At 38.7% G+C, this 25,164-nt stretch overlaps 1 protein-coding gene across 2 annotated transcripts; it reads left to right on the top strand.

Annotated features, from left to right (window-relative positions):
* Window positions 1–11,941: 11,941 nt before the first annotated feature.
* LOC309497013 (uncharacterized protein) lies at window positions 11,942–24,232 on the top strand. 2 transcript variants are annotated; one of them, XM_082167259.1, is made up of 3 exons: window positions 11,942–12,676; window positions 20,403–20,515; window positions 22,008–24,232. In XM_082167259.1, the coding sequence occupies exons 2-3, from the start codon at window positions 20,465–20,467 to the stop codon at window positions 23,166–23,168; spliced, it is 1,212 nt and encodes a 403-aa protein (XP_082023385.1). In that variant the 5' UTR covers window positions 11,942–12,676; window positions 20,403–20,464; the 3' UTR covers window positions 23,169–24,232. The 2 variants fall into 2 exon arrangements, with proteins under 2 accessions (XP_082023385.1, XP_082023384.1); XM_082167258.1 differs by lacking the exon at window positions 11,942–12,676 and adding an exon at window positions 19,399–20,245.
* Window positions 24,233–25,164: the final 932 nt, after the last annotated feature.

The raw sequence follows: 25,164 nt of genomic DNA on the forward strand, positions 1-25,164 counted from the left end.
CTCTCCCTCGGTAACTCCTTGTTTATTAGGGCCATGGGCGACGCTAGGGAGGGTCTAGCTGCACAGTGGTTTTCAAACTTTTTCAAGAGCAACCTTTTTTTTTATTTTTTTTATTGACGCGACCCATAGGCCTATTCTTAAGCCTAGCATAGGCTGCAGAATACAATGGGGCTAAAGGCGCATTTGACTTTATTCTAATTTAAAACACTGTTGTGCACAACTGGTACAAAAATTCAGCTCAGCACTTTTCTTAACAACCGCTTTTGATGATGCAGACCTGAAGGGAATGAAGAATTAGGGAGAGGGCAGCGGCAGAAATATAGCAGCATACTTTCTGAATCAGAAATATTTAATTCTCTTTTATTTACAGTCGGTCAGTAAACAAGTTTCTGAAAAGAGCCGGATCCTTTCTGCAGCAGTATAATCTAGAAAAAGTAAGATTATTTCTTTTTTTTTCTTTTATTAAATAATTTTATTTATAATAGTTTTTATTAGGGGTGTAACGATACACAAAACTGACGGTTCGGTACGTCCCACGGTTTTGACATCTCGGTTCGGTTCGGTTCATTTAGGTGGAGTGGGGGGTTTAGAAAACTAAAATTGCTTGTTTTTTTGTTAAACAGTGCTTTAATGAACAAATTGTGTCCTTGTCTTTAAATTAATTCAATTACAAGTAAACGTTTCGCAAGGATAAAAAAAATCATCTGCTAATGCTGTAAACTATATAGGAGCCCTTACTTGCACATTACTATAACATTAAAGCTTAACAACAGAGCCAAGACTTTTAGCCTAAATTCAGTTGCTATTTATTTTTAGATATAATAATAATCAACACTCAAGTAACAAATTGTATGAAAACATGTAAACTGCACATAAGGCAGTTTTTACATTAACATTTTTACTCTAATTTATTATTGAAATATAATAATTTACACAGTTGCTGTCATTTTCATGACAGATATTTTAAACATACATTAAATAATCAAGATGTCATTAACAGGTTAAGTAAAATATAATATATAGGCTAATATAGTGCATTTATTTAGTGAAAGAGTTCATTTCCTTAGCAAACCAACAAGCTGTGGACACTGAATGACTTGCCTGAGGTAAATAAAGCTATGTGAAAAACTAAGCGTTTTATTGACGTATTTCCGCTGTTGAAACACTGACTGAGCGATTACACGAGTTATGATGCCTTTCAGTAAGTATACTGTATCTTTCAACATACCTTCAGGTGTCCATTCATGTTTATTCTGTAACTGAGGAAGAGAATCGCGTTTACTCGCGCTCCGCGCTGCCGCTTTAAATGAGGAGTCACGCCACATCAAAGAGCGCCAAAACGACATTTAATGTTTGAATTTCGTGATCAAATAGACAGAATTTGAAAGATTACACCTGGCTTATTATCGAATGTAACAAAACACTGAGCTTATTGCGATTAAATGTGGTTAATGGTGGTTAGGCAACGCTGTATTCGTTGTGTACACATAAGACATGAGGTGAGGTCCAATGAGCCGGGACAGCAGGGGGCGGGGCGGGCGTGTTCGGTACGCCATGAGAGTATCGCGATTCGTATCGTGGGTGGTGTATCGCGGTTTTTCGGTTCGGTTCGAATATCGTTACACTCCTAGTTTTTATACAAACATAAAACAAAGTTGCACAAAATGTATACAAAAAGTATGTTGTACATAAAAGAAAAAAAGGGAAAAAAACTGAAAAAAAGAAGAAAAAACAGAAAAGAAAGTACACCTCCCACCCAACCCGCACCAGATAGAAAGAGTAATTACACCTTAAGGCCATACATAAACTTAAACAAAGCATTAACAATGGAGTGAAGAGATAAAAGAGAGAAGTTATCCATATTACATATAGGCTCAAAAATATTTCAACTCTTAGAAAGATGCCTAATGAAGGGGCCCCAGACTTTATCAAATTTTTTAGAAGCATCCACTCTAGAAAAACGAATCCTTTCGAGCTTGAGGGCAGCAACCATTTCAGCCAGCCATTTATGAAAGCTGGGTGGTACAGTGGACTTCCAGTCCATCAAGATCACCCTTTTAGCCACCACCATACCAAACATAAGAGACAGTTGCTGAGAATGTGTCAATGCTAATATAGGGCCAGAACATCCAAACAAAGCTAACCCCAAATCTGGACTGATATCTTCTCCAATGACGTTTGAGTACCACAGAAAAATATTCTTCCAAAACTCAGAAATCTCAGGACAAAACCAAGAGGTAAGATTATTTCAACAAAGTTACATATATCAGGGCTCTAGACTCATTCTAGATGTATTTAACAGTAGCATACAAGAAATAAATTAAATGAACAAATATAAAAAATAAAACACTACATAGACTTTACTGTACAAATTATACATTGATTCTTATTAAAGTTCTCACAAGACTCTTATTTTCACAGCACCCATTCACTGCAGAGGATCCACTGGTGAGTCAATGATGTAATGCTACATTTCTTTAAATGATGAAACAAACTCATCTACATCTTGGATGGTCTGGTGTTGAGTACATTTTCAGCAAGTTTTAATTTTTGACTGAACTACCTCTTTAATAACTACATACAAACTGTATTAACAAATGTTTTACAATTCTAGGAATCAAGCAGGGAGGCAACAACATCAACAACGACAAGCAATGACAGTGGAGTCAATCAACAAATATTGGCCGAATTAAAAGAGATTAAGAGTTCTTGTGGAAACTCTAACACTTTGAAAAAATGGTAACCCAATGAAAAGTTTTAAATTTTTCGAAGTGATTGCGTCAAAATATATAAAAACCTAGTATTTTGTTCTAGGATGCACTCCATTAATGACTGCACCAGTCCAAACTCTCCCTGGACCCACTTCGGATTTGCCAGCCCAGAGTCTTCGCCTGTGGTTCCTGCCCCTTCCTCTTTACTGCCCCTTCCTCTACTGCCTCTTCCTCTACTGCCCCTTCCTTTCTACTGCCTCTTCCTCTACTGCCCCTTCCTCTCTACTGCCTCTTCCTCTACTTCCCCTTCCTTTCTACTGCCTCTTCCTCTACTGCCCCTTCCTCTCTACTGCCTCTTCCTCTCTACTGCCTCTTCCTCTCTACTGCCTCTTCCTCTACTGCCCCTTCCTCTCTACTGCCTCTTCCTCTACTGCCCCTTCCTTTCTACTGCCTCTTCCTCTACTGCCCCTTCCTCTCTACTGCCTCTTCCTCTACTGCCCCTTCCTCTCTACTGCCTCTTCCTCTCTACTGCCTCTTCCTCTCTACTGCCTCTTCCTCTACTGCCCCTTCCTCTCTACTGCCTCTTCCTCTCTACTGCCTCTTCCTCTACTGCCTTCCTCTCTACTGCCCCTTCCTATACTGCCCCTTCCTCTCTACTGCCCCTTCCTCTCTACTGCCTCTTCCTCTACTGCCCCTTCCTCTCTACTGCCTCTTCCTCTACTGCCCCTTCCTTTCTACTGCCTCTTCCTCTACTGCTCCTTCCTCTCTACTGCCTCTTCCTCTCTACTGCCTCTTCCTCTCTACTGCCTCTTCCTCTCTACTGCCTCTTCCTCTACTGCCCCTTCCTTTCTACTGCCTCTTCCTCTACTGCCCCTTCCTCTCTACTGCCTCTTCCTCTACTGCCCCTTCCTCTCTACTGCCTCTTCCTCTACTGCCCCTTCCTCTCTACTGCCTCTTCCTCTACTGCCCCTTCCTTTCTACTGCCTCTTCCTCTACTGCCCCTTCCTCTCTACTGCCTCTTCCTCTCTACTGCCTCTTCCTCTCTACTGCCTCTTCCTCTACTGCCCCTTCCTTTCTACTGCCTCTTCCTCTACTGCCCCTTCCTTTCTACTGCCCCTTCCTCTCTACTGCCTCTTCCTCTACTGCCCCTTCCTCTCTACTGCCTCTTCCTCTACTGCCCCTTCCTCTCTACTGCCTCTTCCTCTACTGCCCCTTCCTTTCTACTGCCTCTTCCTCTACTGCCCCTTCCTCTCTACTGCCTCTTCCTCTCTACTGCCTCTTCCTCTCTACTGCCTCTTCCTCTACTGCCCCTTCCTTTCTACTGCCTCTTCCTCTACTGCCCCTTCCTCTCTACTGCCTCTTCCTCTACTGCCCCTTCCTCTCTACTGCCTCTTCCTCTACTGCCCCTTCCTCTCTACTGCCTCTTCCTCTACTGCCCCTTCCTTTCTACTGCCTCTTCCTCTACTGCCCCTTCCTCTCTACTGCCTCTTCCTCTACTGCCCCTTCCTTTCTACTGCCTCTTCCTCTCTACTGCCCCTTCCTCTCTTTGCAGGGCTGATTCAATCGACGGCTCCCATGTCACTGAGGTTTTTTATCTTTTCTTTTTTTCAAAAAGAGTATATTTCTGAAAAAAGTACTTTTAATAACTACTAATACTGCATTGGGGAAAAACTACTAAAACCTTAGTTAAGCAAAATGATCTTGCATACTCTAATGTATTTAAAGTATCAAGAGTAAAACTAGAGGTATGTATTCTGCAGGGGGAAAACTCCTTGTCAGGGTTTTTATTATAGTTTTGTATTTATATTATGCTACTACTGCATTTTACTTCTGAATATTTTCAAGGTTGTTACATTATATACTTTTGTGTAGTTTAATGTAAAATCATATGTGAGGGAAAAAAGGTACTTCAGTAGGTTACTTCACATTTGCACGTGAATACTTAACGAAATATGCAGTTCCAAAAATTAAAGAAACAAAATGTAGGTCTATTCTCACAATATTAACAAATTGTTACTAACTACAGCTGCGTCCCATATCAAATGGCGCATCTGAAGCGCTCGGACCGGTCTAGCCTACAGAGGATTGTTCTTGTCGCCTGGCAACTGTGACTGACAGCTGATGACGAGCGCGAGAAATACTGGACTTTTTTAAATCAATATTATCACGGTTTTGTTAAAACGAGATGAAAGTGTTCAAAAAGAACTGATGCTCACACTAAAAACAGTTTAATATTTGAAAATCAACAAACAACAAATAAAACAAGCAGCTCTATGCACTTTTTTAAGCAAGATTATATTCTGTGGCATTTCCTTCCTTATAATGACCGTCGTCAATAGCAACGCATCATTACACAGCGCACATCCATGTATCGCAAAGGACGCGCACGCGCTCTCTCGTTTCATTCAAATACAACTTGCCGCCTTGCGTCTCCGTTCTTGGGCGATTGTTTTGTACGCTGTACAAAATGGATTTATAAACAGGTAAGATTTAAAACATTAATCTCAATTCAATATGTCCCCATAATTGTGTGGTAAACAAAATCGGTGTAATAATAGGCAGTGGGCCAAGTCCGTCTATCTCGTTTAGTTTTTGATTTGACAGTTACCCAGCAGCTGTGTGGCTCATTTTTTTTATTTGTCTGTATGAATAATTCACAAAAAGATTACCGATTGTTTCCAACGCCAATTGTTGCACATTAAAGTATAAAAATAGATTTAATTTCGCTTGCTGATCACAAACGTTGGCCGGAGTGAGATCCAATCAACGCTTGTGTTGTTACCTTGTTGAATTGATTTGGCCAATCACGTTATTCGTTGAACCGGCTTCGTGTCAGTCTGAAGCCAAATCCATGAGTCTACAACCCAACCTGGAGAGACCGGTGTGTCTCGGCAAGACAACGTCAAGGTAAGATTTGTTTTACAATGATTATACACCCCTATGTCTTAATGCTTTTCATATAAGTTGTATTTAAGACTGCAAGCTATAGTTCGCCGTAAATATATGCGTTGTCGTTGATGAGAACAGTAGCCACGAAAGAATGTTGGTAGTGGAGCAGTAAAGCTAACGTGAGGTCTAACGGTATGTTGTTTAGGCTAATCCAAAATAAGCATTCGGTACATACACAATGAACTAAGCAAAGAGTATACAAATACGGGATAATTACGGGAAAAATATTTAAACGGGAAGACAGCAGGAAATAAGTCTAAGGGAGAATCACGGGGTAAACGGGAGGGTATGTCCAGGTTGGTTACAGCAAGCTACCTAGGCTACAAGTAAGCTAGACTAATTATCAGCTAAAAAGAGTGCAAACCAAAACAAAGAAATTATTTCAAATCAACTTTATAGTGGTAGTCATGGAGTTATTTAAGCCAATTATGGTTGATTGTCACGATTGATAGTGGTTGGGCTTCACCTACATAACAGAACAGGTATGGTGGAAAAATATTTTAGTTAAAGATGGCTGTTTTTGAGCTATTTAACAAAATTATTTGTGGTCAGAACTGCAGTAGTCTTGTCAAGCTCAAGATGGTTAGCATCTTAATACAAATGTCAAGATGAAAAGTGTGATTTAAAATTATTTAGTAATGTGCGCTTTCTGTGTTTATTTATCTGAATTAAATTCAGTTGTTTATCTAACACACAGACATGGACAGGACAACATCATATCTCTCCACACCCAAATGACTACAGAGGTGATCGTTGACAATCATGACATGCAGGTCAAGATCACGGAGTTGCTTAGTATCCACATCACAGATGACCCATCTTGATCTATCGACACCACCAACAGAACCTGGCCAAGAAAGCCCAAAAACCTCTGCACTTCCTCCCACAGTTGAGGAAGGCTCATCTCCCAAAAATCCATCCTCTTAACTTTCTATAGGGGAATCATAGTGAGCCTCTTCCTCCCACCCCCACCCTCCAATAACCTAAGGGCAGCTGATTGACTCTTGCACAAACACACTGGTAGTTTACACTATGATGCTGCTACATTGGTTTATTTAGAAATTTGCTATGAACATTTGACCCCACTTACACACAAATTGCTCTGCCTTTTGCCGCTTGTCATGTCATCCACTTACACAATAATACTATATTAATTAGGGATGAGTCACGATTTTCGAATATTCGATTAGCTGATTTTATTATAGAATAGGATGTGCGGGATGATTGTCTTTAAAAAATTCCCATGTTTTAGTTGTGGTTATAAGTTGCAATCCTAAATTCACTTACATTTTTTTATTCATTTAATAAATATATTCTTAATATTTGTTGTTTTTTGTTTCTATGTTTGAGCTTGTATATCTCAATATTAATAACAGTCTGGTTAATTTTGAGTCATGAATTGTAAACTCTCAAGGGTTGGATTTCTAAATATATGTTGGTTATGTGTCAATTCAGAATGACTTCTGAGCAGCAACCTTTTTATTTTGGGTATGTCATGTATGCATCACTTGCCAAAATTGGGGCTGACTAGTAAGGGGTTAAACGTATATAAAAATAACACATATAACGTATGTTTACGTTTTTTAAATTATATTTAAGCGTCACACCGCTCCGCTTTATTCATATGCTCTCATTTTATTAATAAAAATAATTTAGTAGCCTATTCTTGCCTTGTTTTTGAATGAATAAATCAAATAGTGTAAAAAACATTTCAGAGAAAGTTTTTCTCAATCTTTTCCACTGGCCAAATAGTATTTTTAATTGATTTATATTTTTAATGGAAACAGATAGACCTTGTGCATTATTTGCACGAAACCATTTTCTCAGATTAATCTGCTATTATCATGATAAGCAATTAGTTAAAACATTAAAACACAGCATGCCAGAGGAGAAGTGTTCAAAAGCATTGCATCCACAACAAAATTTTTTTAAAATTGAATATAAAAATGTTGTAACTTCTCAGTAATTATTTCATGTAGTTAAAGTGTTTAACAACACCATTAATGAGAATGGCATATTTAATCTAAATGTTTATATCAGAAGTAAAACATATAGTTTAAATCAGTGGTTCTCAACTCCAAACTCAGTGTGTCAGATAAGGGAGACATACACAATATGCAGAGCAGTGGGTCCCGAGGACTGGAGTTGAGAACCACTGGTTTAAATCATTCTTTTATTTATTGAAACTGTTATTGTGAACATGCACTGTATTTATGATTAGGACTCATAATAAAGATTTACGGTTTTACTTCATCTGCCGTTAGATAAGCTATATGCGTCAGTTTCACTATATGGCCCAGCTTTCTGGTCACTGACAAAGATTACATGCCTCCGCTGCAGAATCTGTGTTCATTATTTACATTGGTTGTCAAGGAAACGGGAGGTTTTCTAGCGTTATGATTAGTACTCCTGCTTCTTTGCCGGTTTAAAGTCCCACTCCGATCATATTTTGAGCTATTTTTAAACATTCTCAGTGGTCTTTAAATGATGATTATGCCGTTTTTAGCCAAAATCACAAAACCTGTGCCGTTTTCTGGGACTTCGCTTCAGCAGAGCGGCAGTAGCTCATTAGCAATTCGCCTCTGCGTTGTGGGCGGAGCCGTTGGCTGAAGCGAGATACATAGGCAGCAACAGCCTCTTTCTGTCTTTCTTTCTTTCTGTCAACACAGAAAACATTTCATCACTGGATAGTTTTTTTCGTTTAATTAAAGTGTTGTTTTGTCTCAGCTGAATGTCCGGAACGCTTTTCAGAGAAGATAAGGAAACTTATTTAGCACAATTCACACCCAGCGGCAATTCAGAAAAAGAAAAAAAAAATCTCAGAATGCTCCACATGAAACTTTGGTCTTCCGACCTTTTACCGCCGTGTCGATTTATTTTGATTAATATGTGCGAGGGAGAGAGAGCAAGACAGCGCTTAGTTTGGAGACGGTGAGGTCTTGTTTACATTTTCGCCTGGCTCCGAAGACAGAGAGTGCGCGCGTCCGGGTCTCTCTCTCTGCTCGTTCTTTCAGTTATAAACATTACAAACAGTTCATCTACATTACTCACCGATCAAATAAGACTTTGGCGGGACAAAAATTCACTTTGGCGGGCGCTAAAACAAGTTCAATGCAGGAAAATTCATGCGTGAATTTAACTGAGTAGTAGCCTACATGACCATGCACTCGCACAAATGCGACCACATAAAATTTTAACTCGCACATTCGCAAAAAATGGTCGCAGTCTGGAACCCTGGAACGTAATCCATTAATCTCTCACAGCAACATGTTTTGGTAAAGCATGAAAGCTAATACCAATATCTCTCCTCTTAGCATTGCAACCCGCTACCGCACATAGGTATTGATCCGCCATCGTCTTCTCTACTCCTCAGAACCTGACCGGGCGGGCCCCGCCCAGTGGAGTTACTACGTCACAACTCCAGTCTATTTTAGCCGGCATTTTAGCGTCTGCTACTGATTCACAGCCATTTGAATGCAGAAATACTCAGAAATACAACTTTGAATTTATTTTTCTCAAGATATGTCCTCTAACATCAGAAAAATACCACAAGAACATGTTAACACCTAGAAAAACATGATTTTCATCGGAGTGGGTCTTTAAAAAAGTAAGAGTTTGTAAGGACATTTTGCGTCAAATGTGCATACAACAAAGTTGGAAACAATGTCTGTAGTACTTATACGATTTTATTACATGACCTCAGCAAAAAAAAACGTACACAGCTATGAGGTAAGTATTAAATTCGTAATTTCGAGGTCCGGCCCACCGCCTATAAGTGTACAATGATAGTCTTGTTTGAACTTGTTCACTCGTCTTTGGCTCAAAGCCACTTGCTGCAAACTTTTATTCGCGGAAGTGAGATAAAGTATTTCAACTCAAAACAACATTTTGTGGCCAATTATTTCCCAGACGTAGTTTTTGGTAAGTTAACTTGCCTTGCGTTCGCTATAAACAGTAGGTGATGGTCACACAAGAGGACTCGGCAGATTTGAAGTGTTTCCCCCATATTGTAGTGACCATCCTCGATTAAGTTTCACTCAGGACTTTTGTAAAAGCCAAAATATGACCACACCTCAGATTTGGTCCTCTTAAAAGGCTGAAAAATCTCCTGAGCACGGCCTTTCGCCATTCCTTCTCGAATAAAAAAACAACAACATTGCGCGCTGCGCCTGCGTCAGACTGCTGCTGGCTGGACAGGATTTACAGTGAGTTATTAAAATCGCGATAATCAAACACGGTTTTAATGATAATTAAATTTTGAACGATAATACTAACCGTCAGTACATTTTATCGTGGTTTATAGTGAAACCGGTAATCGTCCCATCCCTACACTAGACCATCGGAAAAAATGTAATCATACGCTTATACAGACCGTACATGATGTATAAGATGAGTCATATTTACTAAAACAAATTATTTCTGACTTTTATTTCAGAAGCATCATACAGTACTACATTCTCTTGAATAAATTATTCAATAACAAATACATTTTTTAACAGTCACTTGTCGCCACCTAGTGGCGAAACAATGTCATCGACAAATGCGTTATTTTAAGCACCAAGTTTCTATCAAAAGCTGATTTTGATCGCTATCGAAGACATCAGTGTTCATATTTGAACTTTAAACTTTTATCCAAGTACTTCTATGATCATTTTATCTATTGCATCACAGAAATAATGATACTATTATGAGGTTTAAAAGACCTTTTGTGAAGCTGTTTCATGACGACTCTCTCAGCGGCAGTGCCAACACAGATCTGAATGTTGTGATATGATTTTGTCAAAGTTTAATAGACAGACGGACTGAAAGATTGCGAGTGTGTTTGAATGGAGATCAGTCTTTTAAAGATGAATAGTGCAGCTCTAGTGTCTTATCTCTCTCTCTGCATATGAGCAGCGCGAGGGCTTTCAGTGCATTCAGTCTCACGTCTCTTCACGCGAACACTTGTGATGTTACGTCACTCAACACTCATAGATAAAGACACATTTCATCCTCTGTTGGAACTAAAGTGGCTAACTTCTGTCAGCCTCTTCTACAAGCGAGGACAAAAATAAAGCAATTGAATTTGAATTAATATTGATTCTAGATTAAAAAAAATCTATTTTAGAATCGTAAAAAATAAAAATAATTGTGATAGCTAGGTGAATCGATTTTTTCCCTCTCAGCCCTAATCCCTAGTATGTAATGGTGAACAAGAATATAGGCACAGGCTTCCCTTGAGGAGTTCTGTTGTGAACATAGATGCCCAGTACCATTCCACAATAATCATTATGGTTTGTAAACGTATGTTCTGTTTATTTATTTCCTTACAGGCTACATCAAAAATAAATTCAATATTGAAGCAAGTATAATTAAGAAGGCCATCTCCCAGAAATGTGCAGATGAATGCAAGATGCCAAAAAAGGCGCCACAATGATTGTGTGTGAGTTTGTGTGAATCAGACTGATTTGTTCAGGATTTTTAATATTGTATTTCACACTTGGTGTGTGTGTGTGTGTGTGTGTGTGTGTGTGTGTGTGTGTGTGTGTGTGTGTGTGTGTGTGTGTGTGTGTGTGTGTGTGTGTGTGTGTGTGTGTGTGTGTGTGTGTGCGTGTGAATCAGACTGATTTGTTCAGGATATGTTTAATGTTGTATTTCAGTTATCGTTGTGTGTCTGTGAGAGTGTGTTTGAGTGTATGTGTGTGTAAGTCTGTAATAAATATAATCTGTAAAAAAAAAGTAATAAATTCAATAGTTATGAAAGTAGAAATAAATAAATAAAATTACTACTGAAATTAAAAGAACAGAAAATGCATTTGTTGATTTGTGTTTTGTATTTCATCAATCCATTATCAGTGCCTTAGAGATGTGTGCACTAATACTGTGTGCCCAAATCACCTGCCATGCTGTTTATAATGTGACTGCAGGTTGCACAACTTACATTAAACAGTGAACAATATCTACATTGAGGTGAGTTTAAGCAAACTGCAAGACACAATCAAAAAACTACTATTAGTAAAAGAAAAACATTGGAAAAGTGCACCTTTAGGATCCTTAAAAAAAGCAAAAAAAGAAAAGAAAAAGGAAATCCCATATAAACCTAAGTAGAGACCTAATTGGATCTTATTAAAGTCCTGTAGAAAATCCAAAAGGATATTTATGCATTGTCCTGTAAGACAATTTCTATTGAAATCTCTAGAATATTTATGTATAGTCCTATAAGACAATTCCTATTGGAAATCCTAAAGGAATGGTTCCAAAATATGACAGAAATACTAATTAGAATCCTGTAAAAAAATTCTTATTTTAATCCTTTAGGATTTTTTGACTAGGGGTGAGTGTTAACAAGTTAAACAATCTAATATTAACTCCTTAATAGTTATAAGAGGAGACCGTTTTTATGTTTGAGCTTGTATATCGCCGTATTAATAGCAGTCTCAGTAATTCCGAGTCTTGAACTGTAAACTCTCAAGTGTTGGCTTTCTAAATATAATGTGACGTCGTGCACTTTCCCAGAGAAACAGACAGGAGACGAGGATCCGGTTTACAAGCACCAAACGGCTGAGGTTTATTTCCTGAACGTGTACAACCTAAACACGGGTATCAGGGGGTGTCTTAACTGTCCTCAAAAACAACTAGAACGCCCCAAAAAGAGATGTCACGTTAGACTAACTTTCCTCCGCACCGCTCTCAGTCCCCCTCACCTCCCCCAACAGCAGGAGAATCAAGTAGCATATTTATAACAAAGAATAAACAGTGTCAGCGCCACATCATGTTGGATATGTGTCTATTCAGGGCTGCGCTTCCCGAAAACATCGTCTACTATGGACACAAGTTCAGGCGTTGTCAGCAGTTTCAACGAGTCTGTGTTTCCCGAAAACATCGTTAGCCAGCTATTGGAGAATGGAGATGTGTCTGTCTGCGGACTGAAAGAGGTGGGCGTAACTTCAAGCTGTCAAAATCACACAAAACCATACGATATGTCGAACTCAAAACGAGATGCTGTCGGCAAGATATCAGCTCGTATAGAGACAACGGTAAGAATATTTTGCAAATCGAATTGTATAAGTCATATTGCCGCTTTTTACATTGCAGCAAGGGCAGAGCAAAGCGTTTGGGAACTTCGAGCTTGTCAGTCTGTCTCTCTGAGTGTCACACAGATGCCGGTGTTGCGGATCCACTGGTGACGCGCGCGTGCACACAGATAGTTTTGCCTGGATTTCCATCAGATGTTAAACGGCGACAGATTCGTGCCCTATTTCACGGATCACCGATTAAAAACGAATATTTCACCAGTTGTTTACACTGCATGCGTTTAAAGCGCTTTGTTTTTGCAGTGTATATTACTACGTATTTGACGCACGCAATTTCAAAGAAGTTTAACATACTTTAGTGTCAAGCTCAGAAACCACGTTAACATGGGGCATTCGGTTTCACTGGATGAACAGACTTGTCCGCGCACTTCAGAAGACGTGTAAGAATCTTCTTCTCAACATTAGTGTATCATATTTTCTGTAGAGTGTTGTCATGAGTCCTAATCACAAATAACAACAGATGTAGATTAAATTAAAGTAGCTAGGCTGCCTAAAAGAAACATAAATTGCAAAGTCATTGAAATGTTTTCAACAAGTTGCATTTATTGATCTGCGTATATAGCCTATAACTTTATAATGGACCTATTATTTTTACATAAAAACACTTATCATCATATTTTACTCTGCTGATTATATTAAGATCTCTTTTCTGTACAACCAGCTCTGACGCCTCCGTATCCTTTCCCCTGGACATAATGCTTATAGGGTCATGAAGTTAATTATCTTATGAACTTGTAACATTTTCAACAGATTTATAAAATAAAAAATAAAAACTCATTTTGACTCTTCTTCTTTCAGAACAATTCTGTATGTTATTCTGCATCTTCTTAGAATCATATAATCATTTAAATTCAGTGAATTTTATACAGTAATATTGTATATAAATTCCCAGGGAAAGCAAAAACTGAATTTAAAATGTGTACCTTGAAATACAATGCAAGTCTCTTTGGATAAAAGTGTCTGTGTAAATGTAAATATACATTATTCTCAGTAGGAGCATGAACTTGAATGACTAATGTCTTGTATTGGACATGTAGAGAACACTTTGTCTTTAGTGATTAAAGTCCTGTGAAAAACACAGAGTGGCAACCACAAACTATATTACTGAAATAAGCAGAACATATGATATAGTGATGATGAATTATTACAAATATAATAATTAAATCAAATCAAAAACTTTGCAGGATAAACAATATCCCGATCGCTGCTCAAGAAAGGAGTGCGATTATATAAAGAGGAGATGTGAACATTTCACAATGAATGTTAATGGTGTGTTAAATTGGTCTTACTATAAAAAGGTTATTCAACTGTGACATTTATTTACTAATATAACATGATTACATTAGATGGAGAGCAGCATAGGTATGAACTGGCCAATGGGCGAGAATTTTTTTTATATATACATTGCAAAACAAGTGACAAGTTCTTCATGAACATATAACTTATTCTATAGTTTGTTCTTCCGTAGATTGAATGTTCAGAATGTGGAAGGTGGGACTGTGTGGTCAGACATTGCACCGTTGGCAAATACAGCTGTCCTGCATGCATGCACATTTGCCTTTTTTTTCTTTCTTTTGTTATTGTTGCTTTCATAACTGTTAGCTAATGAATATGTTTGTTGAACATTCCCCTGAATAAATTGTGTGGGTAATTCAGTGGATCCATAAGCTATGGCTTATCAATTTTCACCACTCTTTGATGAACATTTATGGAGTGTACTGTATGCTTTATTCTTTAACTCATTCCTCAGCAACATTAAAATAAAATAAAATAAAATAAAAATAAATGCTTGACATGTGCCTTTAGCCACAGCAGTATTGCTGCTCAATTTAAATTAAGCCACAAATTGGTATCATAATAATACTCTGCAAATACAAATAGATACTATAATAGATAATAATAGATACGAATTTCATTGAAACGAATGTAACAAAATAATGTGGGCGTGGTCTGTGTGTCGCTAAATTAAAACACATTAAAACTTCCCTTAAAGGTAGGGTTGGGTATTGGTTGGGTTTTATCCGATAACAGTATCTACTCTGTATTTTTTAAACGGTTCCGGTGCTTAAATGGTTCTTGAACCGGTACACAAACGAAACCGCACACACTTTGTCAAAAAAATAATACTGATGTAAAACACTTTAGTTAAGATCAACATTTTGTCTTAACATATAATGACTTTTACTTTAAAGCAGAGAAATATCTGACACTGAGCAGAAATATTTAACACAGACAGTGTAGCCTCATTTAAGTGTTGGAACTTTGTTAAAACATTTTGCACACGTTGTCACACTCGCTGTTGAATGGCAACGGTGTTTGCTAGCCTACTTGATATGCAAGATTTGCAGTTGGCATTAAAATACTAGACTTACCCGAAGAGGAACGGCTGCTGTTATCATCATCTGTGATGTCCACCACCACACTGGCAGCCTGCTGAACTTGAACTTTCGTCAAGCGTGTCAGAGGTTTTGGGTTCTAATCTGCATTCGTACATTTTATTTTATTTATTTTTTATTTATTTTTCACGAGCACTTTGATCACTTGATTTAAAAAACACATTTCAGCGCTAGATCGTCTCTTATTTAACAAATGAACGAAATTAATGCTCTGATGGTTAACTGGAGATGTTTTATTATTGGAACATTCGTGCCACAAGATGTTTTATAGTGGGCGGTAAAAAAAATGTCGTTCTTATTCGGTCTTGTTACTACCGTTTACGTCGGAACCCAACCGCGTTTTGGTACCCAACCCTACTTAAAGGGATAGTTCACCCAAAAATGTAAATTCTGTCATCATTTACTCACCCTCAAGTTGTTTCAAACCTGTATGAATTTCTTTTTTTCTGCTGAACACAAAAGAAGATATTTTGAAAAATGTCGGTAACCAAACAGTTGATGGACCCCAATGACTTCCATAGTAGGAAAAACAACTACTATGGAAGTCAATGGGGTCCATCAACTGTTTGGTTACCGACATTTTTCAAAATATCTTCTTTTGTGTTCAGCAAAAAAAAAGAAATTCATACAGGTTTGAAACAACTTGAGGGTGAGTAAATGATGACAACATTTTCATTTTTGGGTGAACTATCCCTTTAAAGGGGTCTGAAACATACAGCGGAGCAGCGACAGAGTAAACAACAAAGCCCTAATATGATACAAACATTTAACAATAACGTGGAAAGCTTTTAAATCTGCTCAGTGAAAAATTCGCTGTGATGAATCTGTCACCGTTTAACATCTGCTGGAAATCCAGGTAAAACTATCTGCGTGCACACACACGTCCCCAGGTCACATGATCCCCAGTTGATCCGCAACACCGGGTCACTTTTGGTGTGGCAAGATGTCTTAAAATCTTAAAATGTTTGTGCTACCATGTATTTGCTATAACGATGAACATATTTGAAAACCAGTTAAAATCAAGTAATGATGCACACAATTAATCTCCAGTGACACACATAAGACCAAAGATCATTATTCTTCAACTATAATTAAGTAGATGAGACTAAATTGCTCCATTTGGCATACAATCTAAATGAATAGCTTTGCATAAACTTTATCTATAAATGGGAGTCACTGGTGTTACCCATAAGAAATAACACCACTGACAATTTTAATGAAAAAAAATGTATTTTACGAAATGGCTGCTGCAAGGTATCAAACCAAGTGTTGTCAATCATGTTATACTCACTAAATTAAGTAGTTTAATCCATTTGTATTCTAGTTTTTTACAATTCCCTAACAGTAAAGTGGGTCATACCAGTGAGTTCAACTAAAGCTTCATATGAACTCATGAGATAAATGAGAAGATTTCTGATAACTGAAAAGAGACAGTGGACTTACCATGGGCTTCTCTTCTTAGATATTCAGGAAACTGGAAGAAGGAAATCAAGTGATGTCATCAGTAAGATAAGATGTCACATAATAGATGTAAATTTATAGAGGTTGCCTAATTTATTGTTTTCTATACCAGTTTACGACTGTGTCCTCTTTATTTTTTTAAAAGCTGTGGTGCTTTTGTATGGTGACGCATTGCTGCCACATACATATTCTTTTTTCCACTCAATTATGTCGTAATAACGAGATTAAAACTTATTTTCTTGGCCTTATAAGGACATGTGTAGTCATGTACAAATGTATGCCTTTATCCACATAAAATTGATAGCCTATCACGCCTTTATCACACTTCTACGTTCAAAACGCAATGGATAAGACATATGCCTTTGGTGTGAGAGACCCGGGTTCAAATCCACTGTGAGACACCAATGTGTCCCTGAGCAAGACACTTAACCCCTAGTTGCTCCAGAGGCGTGCGACCTCTGACATATATAGCAATTGTAAGTCGCTTTGGATAAAAGCGTCAGCTAAATGAATAAATGTAAATGTAAAATGTAAATGTAAGTGCGGTGTAACTTGAAGTGGGGTGTAACTTGAAGTGTGGCATAACCATAGACAGTATAAGAAATGGACAGAGTCATCTCATTGGAACTCAATTGAGGCAAGTGAAGCCCATTTTCAGCGATTTTTTAGGACTTCCGTTCCTGACGCGCAGACTCAAACCGAGCTTGACGACGTAGATGTGACGTGAGCAACCCGTCTGTCTTCTAGTGGCTGTGGCATGAGAAATCTGAATCATTCCCTTCCGAATCTTGCAGAGACGGAGATCGTGAGTAGGAGGTGTCCACGAGCTAGGAGCAGGAGAAACTTTTGCTAGGTATTCTGATTAATTATTTTGTCATTTTGCCTCCACGTCCCCCCGATTGCCCGCGAGCTTCTCCTCCCGTCAATACGGTAATCTCTCTACTGTGCGACAGAGAGTTGTGTGGTTATGACGCAATTGTTAGCCTACTTTTACTAAAACTGTTTTTACGGGGCCATAACGTAAGCTACAAGGTAATGGAGCATTTTATACATTGTCGTGTTTCTTTAGAAATAAATAATGGACAAATGGAGTCTTCAAACGCCTCAGATGTAAAGTTATTCGCTGTCAAAGTGACGCCAAAATGAATGGGAGTCAATGGGATGCTAACAGCAGGTGAAGTTCTGCTACAAGATGGTGGCACGCGGCCGGCTTCAACTTCCGGTCGACTTCCTTCCCGCTTGGGCATAACTTGAAGTGGGGCGTAACTTGAAGTGGGGCATAACTTGAAGTGGGGCATAACTTGAAGGGGTGTAACTTGAAGTGGGCGTAACTTGAAGTGGGGTGTAACTTGAAGTGGGGTGTAACTTGAAGTGGGGCATAACTTGAAGTGGCATAACTTGAAGTGGGGCGTAACTTGAAGTGGGGCATAACTTGAAGTGGCATAACTTGAAGTGGGGCGTAACTTGAAGTGGGGCATAACTTGAAGGGGCGTAACTTGAAGTGCGGTGTAACTTGAAGTGGGGTGTAACTTGAAGTGTGGCGTAACTTGAAGTGGGGTGTAACTTGAAGTGGGGTGTAACTTGAAGTGGGGCATAACTTGAAGTGGCATAACTTGAAGTGGGGCGTAACTTGAAGTGGGGCATAACTTGAAGGGGCGTAACTTGAAGTGCGGTGTAACTTGAAGTGGGGTGTAACTTGAAGTGGGCGTAACTTGAAGTGGGGTGTAACTTGAAGTGGGGCATAACTTGAAGTGGCATAACTTGAAGTGGGGCATAACTTGAAGGGGCGTAACTTGAAGTGGGGTGTAACTTGAAGTGGGCGTAACTTGAAGTGTGGCATAACTTGAAGTGGCGTAACTTGAAGTGGGGCGTAACTTGAAGTGGGGCGTAACTTGAAGTGGGGTGTAACTTGAAGTGGGCGTAACTTGAAGTGGGGTGTAACTTGAAGTGGGGCATAACTTGAAGTGGCGTAACTTGAAGTGGGGTGTAACTTGAAGTGGGCGTAACTTGAAGTGGGGCGTAACTTGAAGTGGGGTGTAACTTGAAGTTGGGCGTAACTTGAAGTGGCGTAACTTGAAGTGGGGCGTAACTTGAAGTGGGGTGTAACCTGAAGTGGGGCGTAACTTGAAGTGGGGTGTAACCTGAAGTGGGGCTTAACTTGAAGTGGGGCGTAACTTGAAGTGGCGTAACTTGAAGTGGGGTGTAACTTGAAGTGGGGTGTAACCTGAAGTGGGGCGTAACTTGAAGTGGGGCGTAACTTGAAGTGGCGTAACTTGAAGTGGGGTGTAACTTGAAGTGGGGTGTAACCTGAAGTGGTGTAAGTGGGGTGCAACTTGAAGTGGGGTGTAACTTGAAGTGGGGTGTAACTTGATGTGGGGCGTAACTTGAAGTGGTGCGTAACTTGAAGGGGCATAACTTGAAGTGGGTGTAACAGCGCTGCCCATCAAAATAAAAGTCCAGAGCGCTGTAAAAATAAAAGTCCTGCTTCCAACACATAAGCCAATCAGAAAAATTGATTGGCCATGGCGATATATCTGCCAACCACTAGTCCTGGCGATGATGTTCATGACAGCTAGGACTTGGAAGCCTTGATAATCTGAAACAAAGAAGACGATAGCCAGAAGGTGCACAGAAATATGCTTGATACTTATAGTGGTGAGGGAGGGAGGGTTGTGAGCAGTGGTGCCGCGTATATCCTGGTCTGATATAGAATGGTAGTGGGTGGAGCTGTTTGACAGCTGATCAAACTTGTGATACCAACTATGCCTACATGGCCTGTCTGAACTAACGCCACGCTCGATTTTCTTGTTTGCATGACATGTGGACTCAATAAATCCTTATCTTGATCCAAATAAGCAAGCTGACATTCAGTACAACCTGTATCTTTTATTTAGAATACATACAAATGTCATTTACGTCTTTTAGTTTGTCAAGAGATTGAAAGCATAGTTTTTGAAGAGTGCGCATGTGTGAATATGCTCTAGTATACAAGAGCAAGCCTTTGATTGAATCTGGAAATAAAGCAAGATAACTGAGAAAAAAGAGAATTAGTGCTCAGATGCCATGTCTGTAATTTATAGCAAAACATCTAGCATTAATTCCATCTTGAACAGATTCATTAAAAGTCGTTATTACTCCAATACCTGCGTGACATCTGAGCGGCAACCTTTCAGTCTCTCTCTTGAAGCCACACGGAAGTGACTTCAGTTCACCGACCGGCTGCTGGTGCAACAATTGGTTTTGGTCTGTAAAGCTAATTTTACCCTTCATGACAACTGTGAGGAAGGTGAATTTTTTATAACTCATTCGTTTACATTTTATTAAGCCGTAAATTTCGGCATAATTAAAGGCGTGGTCACTTGAGTGACAGGTGGATTGCCGCTGATGTCACTTTGGGGTTAAAAAATTCTCTTCTGAAACACTACGGGTGACGTCACGGACACTACGTCCATATTTTTTTACAGTCTATGGTGACATCATCAACCAACGTGGTTGAACAACCAATTTGTGACAATACGGTTTTGGGAAACCGTCGTGACTAGCTAGTTGATTTCTTCAACGATGCATCGCACTGTGATAGTTAAGCAGCGAGTTACGTCATTGTACCGGAAACACACCGCAGAATGACTTATGATCAGCAACCTTTTGATTCTGGGTATGTCATTTATGCCCCACTTGCCAAAATGGGGGGTGTCTGGTAAGGGGTTAATTTACCTCACTGTCACAAGGAAACTTGCGCTTGAACAGCACAGCAGTTTTATCAGAAACCAATCCCATCTCTTCTCATACTGTAATATTATAACCACCCTCAGATCCTTTATATATCTCGGATCAGCAGCTGGACTTCACTTGGTTTGGAGCAACGAAGAGCGAGATGGCAAGTACAATCCCAGGCAGCAAAAGGCCCAGAGACCCCTCTGTTCAGGTCAGACATTATATTTAACATTATTTATGATACAGTAGTTACTTAGCTTTACAAACACTGAATTATGAAATATTGACTACTCCACTATCCAGTTTATTTTTAACAGTACCATGCAAGCACACTGTTTATGTGCTACAATTAAATTGTTTTTTTTTTGACGCATCATACTTTTCATCCGAAACATTATACAATGCTTAACAGATTATTAGTTAATATACAGTATATTCACATAGCTAGAAATATAAGATAATGTGCTTGTTAATGTTTACTAATGAACTTATTAAACATTACATAATGATTAACAGATCACTGTTTTTAATGGAAATTGAAATGCTTACAAATGTCATTCAACTTTCAATTCATATGATCAACCACTTATAAAAACCTACAAATGATTTTAAAATAAATGATACAATGATTAAAAGCGTATTTGTTCCATTTGTTGTATGAAGTATGTGGAATGCTAAATGTGGTAACACTTTCTATGAAGTCTGTATTTATAATGCATTATAAGGGTATTCCTAATGCTTTATAATATATAAATAATGCCTTATAAACAACCTTATTATTAAATGTTGTGTCATCTTATGAATAATCATAACACCAGTTACAATACATTATAATGCTTACCTAATTGGGGTTATAACTTTTAAGAGTACAATGTATTATAACACCAGATGAATCCTGCATTTATAATGCATTATAAGGGTATTCTTAATGCATTATAATACACGCATAATGCCCTATAAACAACCTAATAATGTGTTGTATCATCTCACGAATAATCGTAACAGTTGAAATAATACTTACCTATTTGTGGGTATAACTATTAATAATATGATGTTTTAAAACACACAATGTACATAATTTTATCCACTTAAGTTATAATAGATTATATAATTTATCCCACAGTTTTTATATCTTGACATTGTTTACTTAAGATCTGCACAGTATCATACTACATCTTATACTTTGCTTAAAGCGTAAAGCGACAAAACAAAGTCTTCTTTTAAAGCGCTTTATAATGTGGTCATAATATTTATAAGTGGTCTTTGTCTGCTTTAAGTAACAAAAGTTACTTTTAAACATCCATAATATATCATAAAGTGGTTACAAGACATTTGATTAGAAAAAAATATTCGCTTTGAACATTTTTATTGCAATACTTAGAAAATAAAATGTGTTCCATTATGTAAAAATCGACAAGTTTCCGGTGAGATTAAAGGCTTAGTTGACCCAAAAATAAAAATTATGTCATCATTTACTCACCCTCAAGTTGTTCTAAACCTGTATGAGTTTCTTTCTTCTGTTAAACACAAGAGAAGATATTTTAAATAATGTTGGTAATCAAACAGCCATAGTGAGAAAAATACTATGGAAGTCAATGGCTACTCTCCTGACCAAACGTTAATGTGTTGAGTTGGGAGGGAGAACGTATTGGTTCTTTCACTGACCAAAATTACTTAATAAGTGTGTTCTGTCTCTTCATCAGGAGTTAAAGGTCAAGTTTTTGATCAATATACCCTTGAAGGTGGATTCAGTGGAAGAGGCACAGAGAAGATGTCGTTATCTACTCGATGCTCTTAATGACGGCTTTGAGGAAGAGGATAAGAAATTTATGAAGGACAAGAATGGCAAAGACGTGCTGGAAGACGTAGCCGTGATTTTTGGCATGAATGGAAAACACAGCCCAGAACTAGTTCAGGTCCTGAAGAAGCTCGAGACCTTCAGGCACAACTGTAAAATCAAGTATTCAATAATCACGTACACCTGGGGAAGCGGTGGAACAATAGCAAAAGATGAGACTGAGCCACCGTACCAGAGTATTAGAGAGCGTCTGAAAGATGACGCAGCTACTACAAAACTTGTGGAGGAATTGAGGGGGAAAGATCGAAGTTGCCTGGTTTACTTCAGTTTCGTTGATAGCGATACTATCAGTTTCAACTCCATCTACAGTGAATACTTACAAATTGTGAGAGAGGAGCTGAGAAAAGACTCCATCCCACCCACCGTGATGTCGACTGGTCATGAGTTCCACAGCGGTAGCGAGTTTCACATTGCGAGTTGGCTGGACCGCTGGATTCGCGTAGCCGTGGCAAAGGAACATCCTCTCCTTGTCTATTACCCAGAGCCCAACTTCTGCGTTCTGGTGCCTGACAGACTCAACACCATTAAGGAGAGTTTCATCGACGAAAAAAGAAAGAAAATGGAGTCTGCTGTTCTGATCACCCAGGTCAAGACACGTGCCAATTTTAAAGCTGTGTTTCCCGACAGAAAACCTATCATCATCGATATTCCGGACAGATTTGAGCTAAGTCCCGATGGCCTGAAGACGGGACAGTCTGCTCTGTACGGGATGAATTTGGCAAAGGGTGCAAACTGTTGTGGGTTGCTCATAAATGATCAAACATTTATTAAAGAGGCACTCACAAATGAAAGAAAAAAGCAGAAAGGAATTGCCGGACGTAACAGAGGGTTCATCATGAACTTATATTATGCTGAAAGTGAACAGGAATTCAATGAGCTGAGTAAGAGAAATCCGTACACCCTAGCAGATGGCAAAGCTGCCACAGTAATAGTTGATGCTGTTAGAGAAGCAAGAGAATTCCGTATGTTTGTTGAAGAATTTGATGAAAAGCTAAAATGTCAGTAATTGAAAAGAGTAAAGACATTAACATTTTGGCTTGGAGACATCTGGCTGTAATTTGTAGCTAAATTTGTCACGGATCCACTCAGCACACCTCAGCCAGCGTCAACTCAACACACCTGGTCTCGATCACACTCACCCGAATTCTGATTAACTGCACCTGCAACTCATCACTTCACATGCCACGCTCACTCTGGATATAAACCCCAGTCACACCACAGTTCACTGTCCGGTCTCGTCTTCAGACGTCTGTGACTCCCCAGCGTTATTCCCAAGTGTCTCTGCGATCCCGCAAGTATTCTCAAGTTCAGACTTTCCACAACTCTCTCTGTGTGTTCTCTGTCTGTATCAGTGATCAGCGATTACCTGGATATCCTCAAGATCAAGACCTGTTCCGTTTGTCTCCACCAGCGAAGCTTCCTGAATCCCAGCTCATTGCCCTGAGTGACTATATCTGTTTCATGCATGCTAAAGACTCTAAGTTCAACGTTATATTCCCTGAGTTTGACCTTTTGTGCTTCCTTGCTATCCGGAGCTGCATACAGTGTCTAAATAAACCTTTGTTACCATTATCTCTGTGTCCTCGTCCATACAGTGGTGTGACAGAATTCTAGTATTATATAGTGTAGTAGTATAGTGATATAAGTAATGAAAATAAACAGAAATAATAATTTTAAACTTTCACCTGAAAATTCTTGATTCTTGAATTGCACAGTAGCTATTTTTAGGTAGATTTTGCCTTTACTAATTTCATATTTAATAATTACGAGTGTACATGCTAACATGATACAATTTACTTATTTTACTCCGTATTTAAGATCTGAATCAGGAACGCCCACAATAATTAGGGCCTGTTTTTATGTAAATGATTTGTGCATAATCTGCTAATGAAGCTGGAGTTTGATGCTGTATGACATTTTTATGAATAGTGTGTAGCCTATGTTGTGCCTGATGCATGAATCATAAATAACAAATAAATGACACTTAATCAAATGTGTACTTATTAAAGTTGTATCTAATGATGTTTGTTTTTGATATGCTGAATAATTAAAATATAAATACATTCTGAACTATATTTACTCTTTTACATTTATTTCCTAAGTGATTTCAGTTGTTTGTTGTTGACAGCAGAATTAGACTTTGACAGCATGGACACTTATTCAACTGTGGGAGAGGATCTGAGGGGTTTTACATTTACATTTAGTTATTTAGCTGACGCTTTTGTCCAAAGCGACTTAGGAATTAGGACTAAGTTAAGCGAGTCATTGTGAAGAGGCAAAAACAACGCAAGAAGTGCTCAAAATACTAAGTTCAGGCATTGTTCAGAGTAGCATAAGCCCGATAAGGGAGGATTAAAGGAAAAGAAAAGAAATATATATATATATATATATATATATATATATATAATTTATTTTTATTTTTATTATGAGGTTAAGTGATCACGGAAGAGATTAGTTTTCAGCTGTCTTTTGAATGTTGTCAGGGATTCTGCATTCCGGACGAGGGTGGGGAGAGCATTTCACCAGCATGGAACTGTGAATGAGAATGTTCTGGAAAGTGATTTTGTGGCTCTCTGTGATGGAACCACGAGAAGTCGCTCGTTAACTGATCGTAGACTTCTGGTAGGGATGTAGACTCGTAGGAGTGAGTGAAAGTAGGAGGGAGCTAAGCCTGTGATAGATCTGTAAGCAAGCGTCAATGCCTTGAACTTGATGCGAGCAGGGAGTGGTAGCCAGTGCAAGGTGATGAACAGAGGAGTGACTTGGGCCCTTTTGGGCTCGTTGAAGACAAGACGAGCTGCAGCGTTTTGAATCATTTGTAGAGGTTTAGATGCACATGATGGAAGTCCAGCCAGAAGAGCATTGCAGTAGTCAAGCCTAGAGATGACCAGGGCCTGGACGAGAAGTTGTGTTGCATGCTCAGTTAGGAAAGGCCTATTCTTCCTGATGTTGCGCAGTGCAAACCTGCATGATTGAGCTGTCTTTGAAATGTGATCTGTGAA

Source organism: Leuciscus leuciscus, assembly GCF_965113295.1.
Source record: "Leuciscus leuciscus genome assembly, chromosome: 4".
Classification (NCBI taxonomy): Eukaryota; Metazoa; Chordata; class Actinopteri; order Cypriniformes; family Leuciscidae; genus Leuciscus; species Leuciscus leuciscus.